This window comes from Trichechus manatus, unplaced genomic scaffold (genome assembly GCF_000243295.1).
Source record: "Trichechus manatus latirostris isolate Lorelei unplaced genomic scaffold, TriManLat1.0 scaffold00057, whole genome shotgun sequence".
NCBI classification, from domain to species: domain Eukaryota; kingdom Metazoa; phylum Chordata; class Mammalia; order Sirenia; family Trichechidae; genus Trichechus; species Trichechus manatus.
The window spans coordinates 2043535-2060949 of NW_004443993.1; the positions used below are offsets into that span (position 1 = coordinate 2043535).

Consider the following 17415-nt stretch of genomic DNA (forward strand, 5'->3'; position numbering starts at 1 on the left):
TTTATTTTCACTTACCACATCCTGTGGTTGCTGGGCCTCCCGCTACCCCATCACGGGTTTGCTCCCTACTCGGGGTCTGTGCTGAGGGCTGAGCAGGAAACCAGCTGCTGTGGCCTCCGTTCTAGCCAGTCCCACCTGCCTAACCACAGGCCTTTGGGGGAGGTGGCAGCTCAGGGCCTCCTGTGCTCTCAGTCCTTTCAGCTGCCGAGTCCCAGCGCCTTGCAGTGAGAAGGCGGCTCGAGATAGGCCATGTCATGGGGTTGGCTCAGAGGACCAGGGCTCCGAGGTCTTGGGGGTAGTAGCTGTGACATCGAGTGGCAGGGCTTGGCTGGAGCTCTGGGGGACCCCTGGGTCCTTGTACCCTCTGCAGCCAGGGCGGTGTTGGCAGCAGCAGCCCAGGCTGGGCACCACGGCCATGTAGAGCAGTGGGTGGATGCAGATGGCCAGGGGCATGAGGCCCCTCATGAGCTGGTAGCCCATGTAGGCCCCCTGGTCCAGTGCTGCCTTTGCCTCGTCCTCATTTGCAAAGTTCGGGCATTGGGCGTTCCAGCGCTGCCGGGCGTACACATTGAGTACGCGCATGACATGGTAGGGCACGTAGGAGCTGGCATAGAGGACCACACCACTGGCCACCAGCACTGCCACCTGCAGCTTCTCGGCCACTTTCATGCCGTGGCTGTGCAGCAGAGCCCGGCCCAGGGCGCCGTAGGCTGCCAGAGTGAGCATCAGTGGCAGGCCACAGCCCAGGCCTGCCAGCACCAGGCTGTAGGCCCTGTAGGCCTCCAGCCGATTGTCCTCTGCTGTCCCCAGGCACTTGACATAGTTCTCCAGCCCGTCCTTAGTGTAATTTCCCTTCAGGCGGGAGAAGCTGAGCGTGGGTGCAGCAAGCAGGGCTGCCAGGGCCCAGCCAGTGGCACTGATGGCCCAGGCATGCTTGGGTCGCAGGTGACTGCGAGTGAAGAACGGGTGGACAACCCCTAGGTAGCGGTTGAGGCTGATGCAGGTGATGAAGATAATGCTGCCCTGCATGTTGCAGATAAAGAGGAAGCGCTCCAGGCGGCACGCGACCTCCCCGTAATGCCAGTGCTTGGGTGGGTAAAGGTAGGCAGCTAGCGGGGGCAGAGTAAGGGCGTGCAGCAGGTCACTGATGGCCAGCTGGGCCGAGAAGACCACCGCCGGGTGCCAGGGGCGCTGCTCCTGTATGCTGAAACGGTACAGGGCCAGACCGTTCCCTGTTACGGCCACCAAAAACTCAACCACCAACACGGGCCACAGGAAGTTCTCTTGGACACTGCTGAGGACCTGTTCTGCAGCTGCTGAGAAGTTGTCTGGGCAGAGCGGGGCACCTGTGGGCATAGGGTGTCACCGAGTGAGCTCTGTCCTCCCTCCGCGTGGCTCCAGCTGCCCTCAGCCCCGCATCTGCAGTGGCACCAGTCCTTCATTGTGCACTGGTTGAGCGCTGGGGCTTGTCAAGAGCCCTTTGCCTGCATCTCCCTGAATCCTTATCATGGCCTGGAGGGGGCATGAGCCTCTGTCCTTTTTTACATCCAGAAACCCAGGCCCAGACAGGTCAGAAGTCCCAAGCCAGAGACTCTTCCCCCAGCTGATGCCAACTAGGCTCTTCCTGGGTTCTGCACCCTGAAGAGCCAGCTGGGGCAAGTTGGGGTCACTGTGCTCATGGGAAGCATGCCACCTTGGCAGTGACCTGGCAAGCCTGGGATGGGGTAGTGGGAGCCCAAAAGCGCCAACCCAGCTCAGAGATGGGAGGTAGCCCTGACACTGCTGTCCTCAGTCTCTGCTCAGCATGCTGGCCCAGCCCCACCATCTCCCATGGGTTGGCGCTGGTCATCCATGCAGGCCCCCCACCTCCAGCTTCCACCCTCACACCCCACCATCTGTGGGCACTTGAGTTAGATGCTGACCCTTTCCTGCTCAGATTTTCATGGTTCTCTACTCAGCAAAAGCCAGTGATTTTGTCAGGCAAAGCCCTGTGCGAGCCCTCCCTCCCACTTCCTCTCATCTTCTAGCAATCCCGTGTCACTTCCTGCAGTCCCTCCCTACAGCCAGACTCGTTCCTGGCAGTTTCTTGAGGAAAGTCCTTCCTCAGAGTCTTTGCACTGGCTCTTCCCTCTGCCACCCTCTCACCTTCTGGTTTCTGGTCCCATCTGGAAGAGGCCCACTCTGACCACCCCAATGTTGCAACTGCACTCCTGGTGCCCTCCAGTCCCCCTTCCCTGCTCCCTTTTCCCCATCTGGTCATTATAAAGAAAATGCATATTTTCTCACCCAACCCCTCTGCCAAAACATCCATTTCACAAGGGTAAGGGGCTCCCCACTACCCCATGCTGCCCGCTCCCAGTGCCGAGAACAATTGACTGGCACGCTACAACGTGGGAGAGTTTGAACCACGTGCACTTCCTCATATACTCCATTCTTTCACACATACAACCCCTCTAAACCGGCCCTCTGCCCCGGACACCTCATCACATAGCTGTGGGGCTCTAAGTGGCCATCTAAATGTTCATTATCACCCATCTCCTGTCGCACCACTGCCTCCTGGGAGCCGCCAGCCCCACCTCGGGGATAGGTGGTGATGTTCCCGGCTCAAGCGCAGAGCGCCTCACCTGTGCTGGCTGCCATGGTGTGTACCCGCTCAGTCTGCTCCCCTCGCTGTCCCCAGTTCCTCTGAGTTACCACCAGCAGTTAGGCCAGCCCCTCCCTTCCCAGCAGCCCCACCCTCAGCCTGCAGAGCTGGTTAGGGCACCGCCTCCACCTCCCTTCCTCATTGCTGGGCAGCCTGTCTGCCTGCGTCACCAGCTGGGGAGGAACACAGACTGCCGTTATCTGTGAAACAAAATCCTCATGCCTCCAGACTTGGAGCAGAAACTGGTCAGGCTCCAGGTGCTGCTGCCCCAGGCCTCTCTGGGCTCTGTACTGCAGGGCTCGGGTCTTCCAACTCCCCACACAGACTGATAGAAACGCTAATCATTTATTGTGGAATTAGGAAAATGGCTCCTTTATAAAAGGAAATCAAAGGCCACACCTGGAGCCCCGCGGGAGCCCCAAGGCAGCGTATCTCGGCCCCAATCTGGGACACTCTGTTGGTCTTACTGGGGCTCAGGTTCATGCCGCTGTCTTAGGCAGCCGAGCCCGGCCCTGAGCAGCCCCTCTGGGCCCCAGCTTGGTCTGGGCTCTGCGGGACCCGCCTTTGGGCTTTGGAAGCCTCCAATCCTTGTCTCGGTCTGGCCTCCGATCCTTTACCCGCTGCTTCTTGCGTGGAGGCCTGGTGGGCTGTCTCCGCCTCGTCAGCCCAGGGAACATGTCTGCAGGGAGAGACAGGTCAGTGCCCCAGTGCCCAAGGTCACACCCTCGGTGCCCCGCTGCACTGACCCATCACACACCCTCGTCAGGCTCCTCGCCCACAGCCTGGCGGAAATACTCAGCTTCATCCTCCTCCCTCTCAGGTTCTGCCTCTGGTGGGGCCCCTGGGTCCTCGGCATCACTGTCCCCATCGGCCTCTGCCTGCACCCTCTTCATGCCCGCCAGGCTCTTCTTCCTGGAGGAAGAGAGTGTCCATCAGTGTGGCAGCCTGCACCCAGGGACCTGTCCCGTCCTGCTCCGCCCCACCCCCTACACACTTGTGGGCCTCTCGCTGCTCCCGTTTGCGCTGCACATTGTGGGCCTGCTGGTCCTGCCTCTGGGCCTTCAGCCGCAGCCTCTCCTCCTTGGCCGCCAAGATGGTCTGCAGCTCCTCCTCTGACTTGTGCACTGAGCAGGAAGGAGACGGTTCACCAAGACCCAAATACCTACTCCACTTTCCACCGACTCCCCTTCAATGGCCTCAGGTGATCCCCAATTACATGATCCCATCCTCACCGAAACTGTGGAAAAGCACATTCCCCTCCCCGACACCCTCCTGGATCTTGATAAGCTGCAGCGTCATCCGAGGACCAATCTACGAGACGTGGAGGAAGAGTCAGTGCTTCCTTGGGGCTGTGGGTTGTCACAGGAAGTCACCTTCACCGTTGGGCCCACGTGGGCTGGATCTCACCTCTGTGAGACGCACAGCGCTCTGCTGGGCCCGCATGTTGCCACGCCCGGCGATGGCCTGGGGCAGCTCTGTAATGTTGTGCTCACCATCAGGCTCTGCCTCGCTGTCTGACAGCCCCGCGCCCCTGTGCAGGGCATGCATGGGGCTCAGCAGGGGATCCCAGGCTCCCAGGACAGCTCTGGGGTCCCCTGGACTGTGGTCCCCCATCCCGCACCCTCCTCACGTGGCCAGCAGCTCGCTGATATCCTGCAGACGGCTCATGTTGGGGAACTTCTCCTGCAGAAGCTTCTTCATCCCCCGACTTGCACCCACAGGAACGACTTTGATGCTACTATACGGACCAAAATGTGCACGAAAGGGTATTAAGGCTCATGAGATTGGAAGTCAGACCCCCTTACTCCTTCCAGAGGACATCAGAGCATTTACTTCAAGACTGAGCAATCAGAGTCTGAACCACAGTGTTATCGTTAGCCACTCTTGAAGGCCGTGAGTCCCCATCCCCCTCAAGCCCCCAAAGTACTCACTAATGGCGGAAATCCAGTTCCTGAGAATCAGGATTGTAGTTGATAAGGAGGCAGCGCTTGATGGTGTTCAGGTTTACCTGGAAAGGAGGAGGGCATGGTGCCACATGAGCTGCCCACAGGCCTCACATGTGCTGAGCCCACGACCAGTCCTGGCCAGGCAGGCCCCATCTCATCACACACTCCAGGAGCCCAGAGGCAAGGTGGCTGCTACTAGCACCATGGGGGCTGGTGGGGCTGCAGATGGTGTACACTGACCACCCGGATCACTGGTTGAAATCTGGGCCCGCAGAAGCTGACCACACGAGACTCCCTGAGGCTCAGCCTCTAACCTCAGGCTATCAACTTCACCTCACTCAACCTCACCTTCTTTTTGTAATGGGGTGGTGACAACAAACGCTACACTGCACAGACCTGTGCTTGACATGCATGCAGAAAATAAAACACCATTAGCATTATTTTCCATCTGCCAAATAGGCTCCCCGGGGAGCCTCCTGCCCAGTGTTACAAAACACATGGGCAGGATTTGACCTCAAAACTCAGTGGACCGCGGAGTGTGCACTTTCAGCCACGGTGCTGGGAAGTGAGGCCCAAGCAATCAATCCACCCACACCTGCCATCATGCCAGACCCAGCCCACCTTGTGCACATTGATGGAAGGGAACAGGTTCTGGAACATGGTAGCCATGAGCTTCACGTGCATGCCGTGGGTGCCGAAGCTGTTGAGCACGAGGAGGGGCGGGTGGGCAAACTGCTGCTCGTGCATGCGGTGCCGGCGCAGTGAGGAGACCACATCACGCACCAGTGCGTACTGCGGGGCAGGATGAGGAGTGGTGACCGTCAACCATGTGTGGCTGGGGCCAGCCCCAAGCTCAGCTCCTACCCCACATGGCCCTCGTATCATCTCCATCCCTTACCTTGTTGATCCGGAAGGTCAAGGTGGGGCCTCCCGGGAGGCGCATCAGCTTCTGCAGAAAAAAACAGCCCGTGAAGATGGGGATGCCCTGCTAGGGAGCAGGAGAAATAGACACCTCTGCTCCATCTCTTCAGAGCGTTTACTTTCAAGCCAGAATCATGGCAGCTCAGAGGCACATGGGTTCATCATGAGAGCTGGCGAGGTGGGGAGCTGGGGTGAGGTTTGGGGTGTGGGAGTCCACTCACAAAGTAGATGTTCGTCTCTGTTTTGCTCAGGATCAGGAAATGTGTGACCCCAAGGGGCCCAGCCACTGCAACACAGTCCTTCAGCGAGTTCTTCTTCCGTACCTGAAAATTAAAGACAAAAGAATGAACAATCAGAATATCCCAAATGAGCAACAAGTTTAAGCTTAGGCTGAGGCTCATGTTAGGCCTTTTCTTGCAGCTAACTCTTCCAACAAGCCCCTAGAGCCAATCTGACCTGAATTCAAGTACCACTTCTGCCACTTGGTTACTGTGTATCTCTTCATTTTACAGATGAGCAGACTGAAACCCAGTGATGTTAAGTAGCTTGTTCTAGAATTCTGAGAGCAGCCAAGCGTCCAACCCAGCCTTGCGAACTCGAGAGTACACTCCTAACCACGTGGCCTAGGCACACAGTCAAGCCCCAAGCTAGGTGCGTTCATCAGGGTGCCTTCGATGCATCCCCACAAACCTCTGCAAGGCGGGGACGGTGGTCCCCAGAAGAGGCCCTTTCTCCACCGGGAGAAACTGAGGACTTGCGCGGTTACTGGGCGGATTCCAGGCCAGTAGCCGGTAAGACGGGACCTAGGGTGGATGAAGGGGGGCTGGGTGGTGCCGACCTGCAGGCGGGTGGCGGTGAGTGGCTCCATGACTCTCCGCACGTCCAGGCTGAGCTGCCGGACGCTACGTCCAGCGCGTCCCCGAGTGAACACGAACGAGTGAGGCTGTGCGGCATAGGCCTCGAGGTTGTGGAGCTGCGCCTGGGCGCGCGCGCGCTTCTGGTGCCGGGACTGAGGGGGCGAGAAGCGGCGGGTGAGCGCCGCGGCCTCCGCGAGGAGCACATCCGACCTCCCCACCTCCCCGGCCGCGGCGCCTTACCCGCTTCCGCGGCCCCATGATGCCGTCTCCTCCACGAGGCACCCTCCGACCGCCACTTCCGGCGCCGTGCCGCTCACTTCCGACGCAAGCGCGTGATCACGTAAGGTGGTGCTTCTGGTGGCGCCAACTGGCGGGGCTGCGCACTAGGTGGCCTCGGAGATCGTGGGGGCGTTGCTATGGAGACACTGGGAGCCTGTTTCCAAGGAAACCGGGGCGGGGTTGCACAGCTTAGGGACCCAGGGCGGGCTTCGGAAAGCGGAACCGCAGGTTCGAATACCTTCTCGGCTCATTTCCACCAGCTGTGTGATTTTGATAACTTTTCTCAACTCCGAGGCTCCTGAAGTATCCTAAAGTGAGGATGATCAATTCCTCCTTGACCCGCGAATTAAGAGAGAGAATGTATGCACAATACCCGGCACATGGGTGTCAGGCACTTTGGTAGCAACCAGAGAAAGGGGTAGAGCCTGTGGCAGTTACTCATTCGGGTCCCCGGCTCCTGAGGGCCAGCTGCCCTCCGCGGGGACCCTGTCTGTAGACGGGCTTAGGGATGGAAACTCCACATCACTTTCTGGAAACTCGGGGCAAGGCGGGAGCTTCATGAATAATTCACCCCCCTCCTCATTTCCTCTCAGAGCCCCAGTCTTGGCCCCAGGCCCCTGGCCTCTTCCCCAGAACCTTGGGGTGGGGGGAAGGTACACTACTCCCTGTGCTGAACATTTCCCTCCCCACTCATCTGTCTCCCCTCCCCACCTCTGTCGCCCCCTTTCCATCCCGTCTTCTCTTTCTCCTCCACCTTTGTCTCCGTCATAAGTTGCCTCTTTCATCATCTTTAAGTTTCCATTTTTCTCCTCTCTGTCTCCATTTCTATCTTCCGTGTCTGTGTCTAGCCCCATTTCTCTTCCTGCCTCTCCATCTCCTTTTCCATCTCTCTTCCCGTCTCCCTATTTCTGTCTCTTGGACTCTCTCTCCCTTCTGTCAGCGCCTTTCTGTGACTTATGAGGTTTATTCCCTCTCTGCTGTCAGAGCAAGCTGAGGGTGGGGGGTCGAGGGGCCCAGTGAGGGAGGGGCCCAGCCCAGAGCCCAGCCTGGTAGACTCTCTCATATCTGGGACGACCATTTCCTTTTTCAGCCTGGGAGTCCACTCGGGTTACGTTTTCAGGACGTTGCGAACTGTGGGAAGACTGCTCCCCAAATAGGTGTCTGCTCTGCTCGTCAGTGAGGCCCTCGTACAGGTTGGAGACCCTGGGCCAGGGTTTTGGGACTCCACGTGAGTTGGCTTATACTTCTGATAAATTACTGCATGGTTGTTTCTGCGTGCTTTTTTTGCTGTGTGATTTGACCTGTGTGAGAATATGCCAGTATGTGGGAGACAAACGGAAACACCCACACCATGGCCAGCAAGCATCCGGGTCTCGCCTTGTACCTGCCTTGTGTCTCTGTGCTTGCCAGTGTGTGACCACGTGGACCTGAGTGTGTGCGTGTCAGACACACAGATACAGATGCCCTCAGTCCACAGGGAGTTTTCCTGTAAGTCACGGTGCATGTGTGGCTATTTCAAACACACAGTTGTTACCCAAATTTGTCCTTGTGTTTCTGGTTGTGTCTTTATATGTGTCTGTGTGCCAGATGTAGTCCCTGGGTGGTGCAAATGGTTAATGTGCTTGCTGCTAACCAAACGGTTGGTGGTGTGAGTCCACCCAGAGGCACCTTGGGAGAAAGGCCCAGTGATCTACACCCAAAAAATCAGCCACTGAAAACCTTATGGAGCAGAATTCTACTCTACACACATGGGATTGACATGAGTCACAAGCGACTTGATGGTAACTGCTTTGTTTTTGGTGTGCAGACAAACACATACACATACCAATTCTCAGGGCTCTCTCTGGATCCTCATCTATCTGTCTTTGCTTCCTGTGTAGTGATTTGCATGTCTTCTTGGGTAGACGTGTGTCTTTGTGTCTGCACTGTTATGTGTGTGCATGTCTGTGTGCACGCATCACTACTGTGGCATACACGTACGAGTTCTGCAAACAAGCTACCTGGGTTGAATCCCACTGTGGTTCCTTTCTGGCTGTGTGACCATAGGCAAGTCACTCACCCTCTCTGAGCCTGTTTCCTCTGCTGTAAAATGGGGCTCTGTACAGAAACTGGAAACCCTGGTGGCGGCGTAGTGGTTAAGTGCTATGGCTGCTAACCAAAAGGTTGGCAGTTCGAATCCACCAGGCACTCCTTGGAAACTCTATGGGGCAGTTCTACTCTATCCTATAGGGTCACTAGGAGTCGGAATCGACTCAACGGCAACGAATTTGTTTTTTTTTTTAAATATAGAAACTGGCTCAGGTTGTGCGCATTAGATAAAAGGTGTAAAGAATTTAGAGCCTAACACGTATAGCAGGTACCTACTGATGTTCACTGCTGTTCTCTGTGTGGGGTGTGTATGTGTCGGGGGTGGGTGTTTGGGGCCGGGATCCTGTCCATGTGCCTGGCCTGTAGCCTCCCACGCTCTGTGCTCCCCACGAGGGGAATGTCCAGGGCGCTGACCTGTGTTATCAGGCTCTGGTGGCCTGGGCAGGGGGGTCTGGCAATTCTGCCTTGGTTCTCACACGGGAAATACTAAATATTTACAGTTGGGGCTCCTGGGCCAAGCCATCACAGCTCCAGTCCCAGGCACTGGGGGTGGGGGGGCGGAAGGGTTAGTAAGATTCTTCCTTCCTTCCCTCCTACTGGCTTCTCCCCTTCCCCAGCTCAGAGGCCCCTGAGGACCCTCGGCTCCTCCTCGGACTTTGTGTGCCTGCTTTGAGCCTCACTGGACTCAGGGCCTTGGGCGTGAGAGGTGAGAGAGCAGGGGGGCAGACAGGGATGATACTGTTGGGGGACCCTGGCCTCGGCTTGACTGGGGGGTTCTCAGGCCTCCTCCTCACTGCCGGCCTGAGGGAGAGAAAGGCCTCAGGTGTTACATCCACACTCTAGCTCCAGGGGGTCGGGACAGTCCATCCCTGTAGTGGGGAGCCTGGTGTCTGGTTGGGGACAAAGTGAAGACCCTGCCCCACCCTCTTAGAGTGTGTGGACAGCAGTGAACGGGCCGTTCTCAGCTCAGAACCCTCCATGGCTCCCACCTCATGAGAGTAAAAGCTCGAGTCGCCCCCCAGGCCCTGCATGATCTGCCCCTTCTCTCCCCCTTGCTCACTCTGCTCAAGTCGTAGGGGCCTCCTCACTGTTCCTTGAGCATATCAAGCAATGTCCCACCTCAGGGCCTTTGTACTTGCTGCCCCCTCTGCCTGGAATGCACTTTCTCTTCTCCCTCTCTTTGGGGTCTTTGCTCAGTTGGTACCTTCTCAGCGAGGCCTTCCCTATCCCCTCTATTTGAAACTCCCTTGTCTGGAGCTCCCTCCCTTTCTCTGCTTTATTTTTCTCCTAAGCACTTACCACCCTCTGGCCTACCGACTGCCTATTTCCCCAACCAGGAGTTCAGCCCCAGGAGGGCGGGGATTTTGTCTGTCTTGGTCCCAGCTGTGTCCCAGCTGCCTAGAACAGGTCCTGGCACACAGTAGGTGCTCATTGTTTGAATGAGGGAGGTGCATGATGATGAAGGCAGGGCGCATGCTTGTGTGGACTCAAGGGCATGTGGGTTTGGACATGGTGGAATTTGGTGCAGGTGGGATATATGGACATGTGGAATGTGTCATGAGTGTCACCAAGTGCACATGTGGACACAGCCATGTGCTTACATGTCTGAGAGGCTGCGTGTGGACCCTGGTATGCCCAGGCACGTGGGCAATGGGGGGCCTGTGTGTGGACCCTGCAGGGTAGGGGTGGGCAGCGCTGAGTATACACCCTTGAGTAAGGATACTGGTGCATGAGTAAGAACACTGGGGGTAGGGTGAGAGCACATCCGTCCACCCAACAAACATTTATTGAGCACCTACCGTGTGCCAGGCACTGTTTTAGGCACTGGGGACAGAACAGTGAGCAAAACTCAGACCAGCCTTGGGGCTGATATTTTGGTGGGGGAATTCAGATAATAAAAGACAGACTGTAATAGAGAGAATCTAGGATAGGGTCGCTATGAATCAGAATCAACTCAATGGCAATGGGTTTTAGGAGGAGCAACTAAATGGGGTGGTCGGGGAGGGCTTCTGGCGGGGTACATTTGAGCTGGGACCTGAATAAGGAGAGGAAGTGCACTTGGTGACACTCATGACACATCCCACATGTCCACATACCACTCTGCCTGTACTGAGTTCCACCATGTCCAAACCCACACACCCTGGCATCCACTCAGGCCTGCACCCTGCCCTCTTCATCGTCACACACCTTCCTCATTCACACAACCAGCGTGTTAAAATTTGGTGAAGAGTTTTAGGCTGAGGAAACGGCAAGTGCAAAGGCCCTGAGGTGGAGTATGCCTGGAGTGTTTGAGGAACAGCAGGGAGGCCAGTGTGGCTGGAGAGAGAGCCAGCAAGAGGGACAGTGGGAGGAGATGAGGGCAGGGAGGTGGCCAGGCTGGTAGTGCAGGGCCTTGTGGCCACAGGAGGCCTTGGGCTTTTTCTTCGAGTGAGGTGGGAGCTATGGAGGGCTGTGAGCAGAGGAGGAACGAGAACTGACTCGGGTTCACAGGTGCACCCTGGCTTTTGTGGAAAGCACAGACTGTGGCGGAGGCAAGGGCAACAAGAGAGAGACCTGGGAGGAGGCTGCTGTAAGGAAATCCAGATGGTGTCTTGAGCTGGGAGGGTGGGGTGAGGGAGGATGTGGAAGAATTCAGGGTCTAAACAGAAGAGCCAACAGGCGCGACTGATGGGCTGGATCTGCGGTGAAGGAGGACAAGAGGATGGAGTGCCCATTGCTAAGACAGATGTGAAGACTGAGTTAGTGAGACTGTCCCCCCATGCCACCTCCTCCCACCCACTCTCCCTCTGCTTCTGCTCCAGCCTCCACGCACAGTTGTCTCAGGGCCTTTGCACTTGCTGTTCCCCCACTGCCTGGGACGCTCTTCTCCCCGGATATTCTCATGACTTCTTCCCTCACCTCCTCAAGGAGGCCTGCCCTGTCCGAGCACCTCTCCTCTCAATTGCTCCCTCCTGGTTTACTGTCATCTTTAGCACTTAGCACCATCTCATATACTCGGTTTTACCTGTGTATTTTGTTTCTTGCCCACCAGGGCCAAGATTTTTGTCTATTTTGTTGTGGACTGTATTCCCAGTGCTTAGAACACAGGCCAGCATACACTAAGCACTCAATAAATGCTTGCTGAATGACTGCGCAAGACACCTGCGAAACATGCTGTCCCGCAGGGTGACTGGAACTCAGTGGAGAGGACGGGGCGGGATACCACTGGGGCGTCTCCAGCCACGGGGGGAATGAACTGGAGGCAGGCATGTGTGGACCCGGAGCCACGCTGGGACCACGCGAGCATTCCCCAGCCTGAGCAGATGGATTTGGCCGGGCCGAGTCTGGGCTCCCAGGTCCCACCTCCTTCTCGCTCCTCTGCCTGCAGGTCCACCATGTCAGCGCCCCGGTTGCACGCGCTGCAGCTGCTGCTACTGCTGGGCGCGACTTGGGCGCGGGCAGGCGCCCCGCGCTGCACCTACACCTTCGTGCTGCCCCAGCAGAAGTTCACCGGCGCCGTGTGCTGGAGCGGGCCAGCGGCTGGACGGCCGGCGCCGGAGGCACTGAACACCAGCGAGGTTGCAGCGCTGCGCATGCGCGTGGGCCGACACGAGGCGCTGCTGCGAGAGCTGCAGCGGCTGGCAGCAGCCGATGGCGCCGTGGCCGGCGAGGTGCGCGCGCTGCGCAAGGAGAGCCGCGGTCTGAGCGCGCGCCTGGGCCAGCTGCGCGCGCAGCTGCAGCACGAGGCGGGTGCGGGTGCAGGTGCGGGCCCAAGCCCGGGGGCGGAGCCCGCCGCGGCACTGGCGCTGCTCGGCGAGCGCGTGCTCAACGCGTCCGCCGAAGCGCAGCGCGCCGCTGCCCGCTTCCACCAATTGGACGTCAAGTTCCGCGAGCTGGCGCAGCTGGTCAGCCAGCAAAGCGGCCTGATCGCTCGCCTGGAGCGCCTGTGCCCGGGGGGCGTAGGCGGGCAGCAGCAGGTAATCCCGAAGCCCCGCGAAACATAATCACTTCCGGCGTGTACTGTTTGTGAAATGGGCCACTCCCAACCCTACCAGCTCTTATCTGAGGTTCCAAAATCCGAAAAGCTCTGCAAACCGTATTTTTGTCATAACTCATGTGGGTCAAAACGTGAATGGCTATTTAGTCTTTGCTTATTCACTTAGAGTGAATGTTCATAGGATCTTGTAATCAAGCATTTTCTTATGTGGATAAAGACCAAAAACCGTGCTGTGGGTGTTATGTAATATACATACAGGCCATATTCTGAATTCTGGAATATGTCTGTCCCTCGGTTTTGGATAAGAGATTGTTGCTCTGTGACAGTCCCCCCTTTTACAGGGTCCGGCAGATTCATTAAGGTAATTTCAATGTTGGATGTATGCTTATTATCTCTATAGGAGACTGAGGCACAGATTGGTTAAACTTCTGAGTACCAGAGTGGGGATTTAAGCCTAGCTGTGCTCTTCAGGGTCCAAGAGTTAGGCTCTGAGGAGGATCAGTTGTGGGGCTGGCATATTCCGCTGCCTGATCTCCTAATGGGTATTTGGACAGACTTATCCATCATCCCCAGCCCTGGGTTGGGAAGGGCTTTGGCCAAGGGTTACTGCCATCACATCCCAGGCGTTCTTGGCCACCCCAGGTCCTGCCGCCGCCCCTGGTGCCTGTGGTTCCGGTCAGTCTGGTGGGTGGCACCAATGACAGCAGCAAGAGGCTTGACCCAGCCCCAGAGCCCCAGAAAGACCAGACCCTGAGACAGAAGGGGCCGTTGGCCTTGCCCACGCCCGCAGGGCATCCTGCAGCTTCCACCAAGCCAGCAGGTAAGACAGGGGCAGGGATGTTGGGGGTGTGGAGAACTAGGTGATTCCTAGTGCATTGTGGGTAGAGGGACATAGAGGAGTCAGGCTTTCAATGACAGATTCGTCTCCTGGTGAGGAGACTGGAGGAAATGATGCTTTTATTCTGATGACAGAACAGAGAGGTGTGGCTCAAATTGTGTGTGATAAAAAGACCAACATTCTTACCATGGTGGTGTGAAGAGTAAGAGAGGAGGGACTCTTATTTTGATGAAGGGGCGGAGGATTTTGGACCGCTGTTTTGGTGAGAATTTGGGCAGGTTTAGACTGATATGCTCAGGACGTTTATTCTGGTGAGGAGACCACACAACCAAGGTTTAACAACCCCAGGACCATAGTCTCGGGGAACATCTAGTTCAATTGGCATAACACAGTTTATAAAGAAAACGTTCTACATTCTACCTTGTGGGTAGCATTTAGGGTCTTAAAAGCCTGTGAGCAGCCACCTAAGATACTCCACTGGTCTCACCCCTTCGGGAGCAATAGAGAATGAAGAAAACAAGATACAAGGGAAAGATTAGTCCAAAGGACTAATGGACCACAACTACCACGGCCTCCACCAGACTGAGTCCAGTACAACTAGATGGTGCCTAGCTACCACCACTGACTGCTCTGGCAGAAATCACAACAGAAGGTCCCGGACAGAGCTGGAGAAAAATGTAGAACAAAATTCTGTCTAACTCACAAAAAAAGACCAGACTTACTGGCCTGACAGAGACTGGAGAAACCCAAGAGTATGGCCCCCGGACACCCTTTTAGCTCAGTAATGAAGTCTCTTGAAGTTCACCGTTCAGCCAAAGATTAGACAGGCCCATAAAACAAAATGACACTAATAAGGCACAACAGCCCAGGGACGAGGACTAGAAGGCAGGAGGGGACAGGAAAGCTGGTAATAGGGAACCCAGGGTTGAGAAGGGACAGTGTTGACATGTCAGGTTGTCAACCATTGTCATAAAACAGTGTGTATACTGTTTAATGAGAAACTATTTGTTCTGTAAACCTTCATCTAAAGTACAATTGAAAAAAAAAGAATCCCAGGCTTCCCATTTGCGCTGGTGAGAAAAGAGGGACTTAGAATCTTACTCAGGTGAGAAAATGCGTATTAGGGCTCTTATTCTGGTGAGGGAACGGGAGAGGCAGGACTTCTAGTCTGGTGAGGGAACCAGGAGAATAAGGATTCTTATTCTAGTAAGGGATCGTTGGCTCAGACTGTGCCTCCCCCATATCCTGTACCCACAGGCCCATGGCGGGACTGTGCAGAGGCCCATCAGGCAGGCCATGGGCAAAGTGGAGTGTATGAGCTGCGGCTGGGCCGGCATGTGGCGTCAGCCTGGTGTGAGCAACAGCTGGAGGGTGGAGGCTGGACTGTGATCCAGCGGCGGCAAGATGGCTCTGTCAACTTCTTCACTACCTGGCAGCACTACAAGGTGGGTGGGGGGCAGGGGCTGGGCTGGGCAGGGGAGGAGGCCTGCTCCTGACCTCTTGACTTTCCTGCCCTGCCAGGCGGGCTTCGGGCGGCCTGACGGGGAGTACTGGCTGGGCCTGGAGCACGTGCACCAGCTGACCAGCCGTGGGGACCATGAGCTGCTGGTGCTCCTGGAGGATTGGGGGGGCCGTGGGGCACGTGCCCACTATGATGGCTTCTCCTTGGAGCCTGAGAGCGACCATTACCGCCTGCGGCTTGGCCAGTACCATGGTGACGCTGGAGATTCTCTCTCCTGGCACAATGACAAGCCCTTCAGCACTGTCGATAGGGACCGAGACTCCTATTCTGGTAAGGAGAGCTTATATTCTTGTGGTGGTGGCTGGGGCAGGGGAGGCAAAACTCATGTTCTAGTGAGGGAATGCAAGGGAGTGGGGTAAGTCTCCTCTTTGGTAAGGATCAGGGTAAGCAAGCTTCTATTCTGGCAAGAGAACAAGGGATAGTACTTTTATTCTGGTGAGGGGATGGGAAGACCAGATTCCTTCTCTAATGTGGCAGTAACAGAGTCAGGACTCCTGTTCTGGTGAAGGGCAGGGGGTGAGAGCTAGGACTCTTTCTAGAAAGAAAGTAGAGAAGGATTTTTTTTCCCTGATAAAACGAGAGGTAGAGCTCCTAGCTTACAGAAAGGTTGGGAAAGGCTTGTATTTTGGGTGAGAGGATAGTATTTAGAATATTACTCTGAAGAAGAAAGCAGGGGGCCAGGGCTCTTATTCTGGTGAGGAGATACAGGATCAGGCTCTGTCAACTTCTTCACTACCTGGCAGCACTACAAGGTGGGTGGGGCAGGGGCAGGGCTTGGGCAATTAGAGTCGGGAGGGTCAGGGGATACCTGGCAAAAGCCTTGCACTGGTGAGGTGTTGGTAGAGGCTTTTATTCTGGTGAGAGGACACAGACTCTCTGCCCCTCAGGTAACTGTGCCCTGTACCAGCGGGGAGGCTGGTGGTACCACGCCTGTGCCCACTCCAACCTAAACGGTGTGTGGCACCGCGGCGGCCACTACCGCAGCCGCTACCAGGATGGCGTCTACTGGGCCGAGTTTCGTGGTGGGGCGTACTCTCTCAAGAAGGCTGCCATGCTGATCCGGCCCCTGAGACTGTGACCATCTGTCCATCTGTCCCCCAGGGTGATTGTCAGTAGGAGCCCAAATTGTCCTGGGTGCACCTCTTTTGTGGCTGACTGCTGGTCATGTCCCAAAGGCCCTCCCGTATGGATCTGCTTCCCAGGCCCCTGCCAGTGGGACCCAGGCATCCCCCTGCCAGTAGCTCGGACCCACACAGCTCCCCAAGGGCATTTATATCTTGGTTTGAGCTCATATTTTATAACAACACAAAGTATCCACAGACCGTGTCTGGTTTGCATCTGTACCTGGCAGGGGTCACGCCCCGTGCCCGCCCTCTTCCTCCTCCTCCTCCTTCAGGTCCTCCAGGATGAGGTTGTCCAGGTCGTCCAGGAGACCCCCCTGGCTCAGGCAGGTGGCCACAGTGGAGCCACTGCTGATGTGGAGGTTGCTGGGGTGGAGGACTTTGGGCAGGTGGTTCTGCCTCCGGCTCTTCGGGTGTGCACAGGATGTCCCAGGCACGTGGGGCTCTGGGGAGGGAGAGGTGCTGAGGTCATGGGGTTTAAAGCCACATGAAACTCTGGGGAGGGAAGGGGCTGAGGTCACACAGGGCTCTGGGGACAGGAGAGGCTGAGGCCACTGGAGATCAAGATACATGGAAGGAATATGGAAGTTCAGAGGTGGAATCATGGGTGTTGAAGCCACAGGAGACTGAAGGAACAAGGACATGGGATTCATAAAGCAGAAGTCAAGAACATGGAGACCACGGGACAGAGGCCACAGGGTCACTGGAATGTGGGCCACTGGAGTAAAACCACAGAGCCTCATGAGCAAGACCATGAGAAGTGTGCGGAAGGGGATGACGTCATGGAGGTGGCTGTAGGAGGGGCAGAGGGTCTGGGTGGCCTGGGGCCACGGGGACCGGGAGCTGTGGAAGACACGTGTGTGGAAGGGGGGGCTGACACCATGGGAGGTATGTGGAAGGAGCAGGCAGACCTTGGTTCTGAAGGCCACAGAGGTGGACGTCCCCGGAGCCAAGGCCAGGGAGACTGCCCAGAGTGGGGGAGGCTGCGGGGGCACGCCAGGGCCTCACCTCGCCGGTTGTAGCAGTCGGCAGCCGAGCAGGAGTGGGTGTGGGTGCTGCGGCGCTGTGTGTCCCGGTCCCAGCGCGGGGGGAGGATCCGTGTCGGATACACGGGAAAGCCGCACCCGTAGCAGGGGGACGGGGACCCCATCTGTGCCCAGCCCCTGGGGGCGGGCAGGGCTGTGAGAGTCCAGGTCCAGGCCCAGATAGGACTGCTGAGGGCG

General features: G+C 56.8%; 3 protein-coding genes and 1 non-coding gene across 6 annotated transcripts in view; 1 reads left to right on the forward strand and 3 right to left on the reverse strand.

Annotated features, from left to right (window-relative positions):
* Window positions 1-101: 101 nt before the first annotated feature.
* LOC101344038 (suppressor of SWI4 1 homolog) lies at window positions 102-6663 on the reverse strand. The gene is made up of 14 exons (XM_023733066.1): window positions 6609-6663; window positions 6350-6520; window positions 5733-5834; window positions 5489-5539; window positions 5212-5382; window positions 4576-4652; window positions 4275-4382; window positions 4052-4175; window positions 3877-3955; window positions 3639-3768; window positions 3402-3556; window positions 3130-3323; window positions 2625-2685; window positions 102-1346 (listed from the first exon to the last, which is right to left on the reverse strand). Exons 1-14 carry the CDS (start codon window positions 6624-6626, stop codon window positions 253-255), a joined length of 2535 nt encoding a protein of 844 aa, XP_023588834.1. The 5' UTR covers window positions 6627-6663; the 3' UTR covers window positions 102-252.
* LOC111820976 (small nucleolar RNA SNORD105) lies at window positions 5602-5688 on the reverse strand. The gene has a single exon (XR_002824466.1). It is a non-coding gene; the product is annotated as a small nucleolar RNA SNORD105 (small nucleolar RNA).
* A 2678-nt stretch (window positions 6664-9341) lies between the features above and the next one.
* Window positions 9342-16390, forward strand: ANGPTL6 (angiopoietin like 6). The gene is made up of 6 exons (XM_004378364.1): window positions 9342-9441; window positions 12103-12691; window positions 13354-13531; window positions 14807-14994; window positions 15071-15341; window positions 15959-16390. The coding sequence occupies exons 2-6, from the start codon at window positions 12110-12112 to the stop codon at window positions 16147-16149; spliced, it is 1410 nt and encodes a 469-aa protein (XP_004378421.1). The 5' UTR covers window positions 9342-9441; window positions 12103-12109; the 3' UTR covers window positions 16150-16390.
* SHFL (shiftless antiviral inhibitor of ribosomal frameshifting) overlaps window positions 16349-17415 on the reverse strand; it is a 4610-nt gene continuing 3543 nt past the window's right edge. For all 3 annotated transcript variants that reach the window (XM_012556183.2, XM_023733211.1, XM_023733210.1), the window contains 2 exons: window positions 17201-17355; window positions 16349-16637 (listed from right to left, as the gene is read on the reverse strand). In XM_012556183.2, the coding sequence (XP_012411637.1) occupies window positions 16426-16637; window positions 17201-17355 (367 nt within the window). In that variant the 3' untranslated portion in view covers window positions 16349-16425. The remainder of the gene's footprint in view (window positions 16638-17200; window positions 17356-17415) is intronic.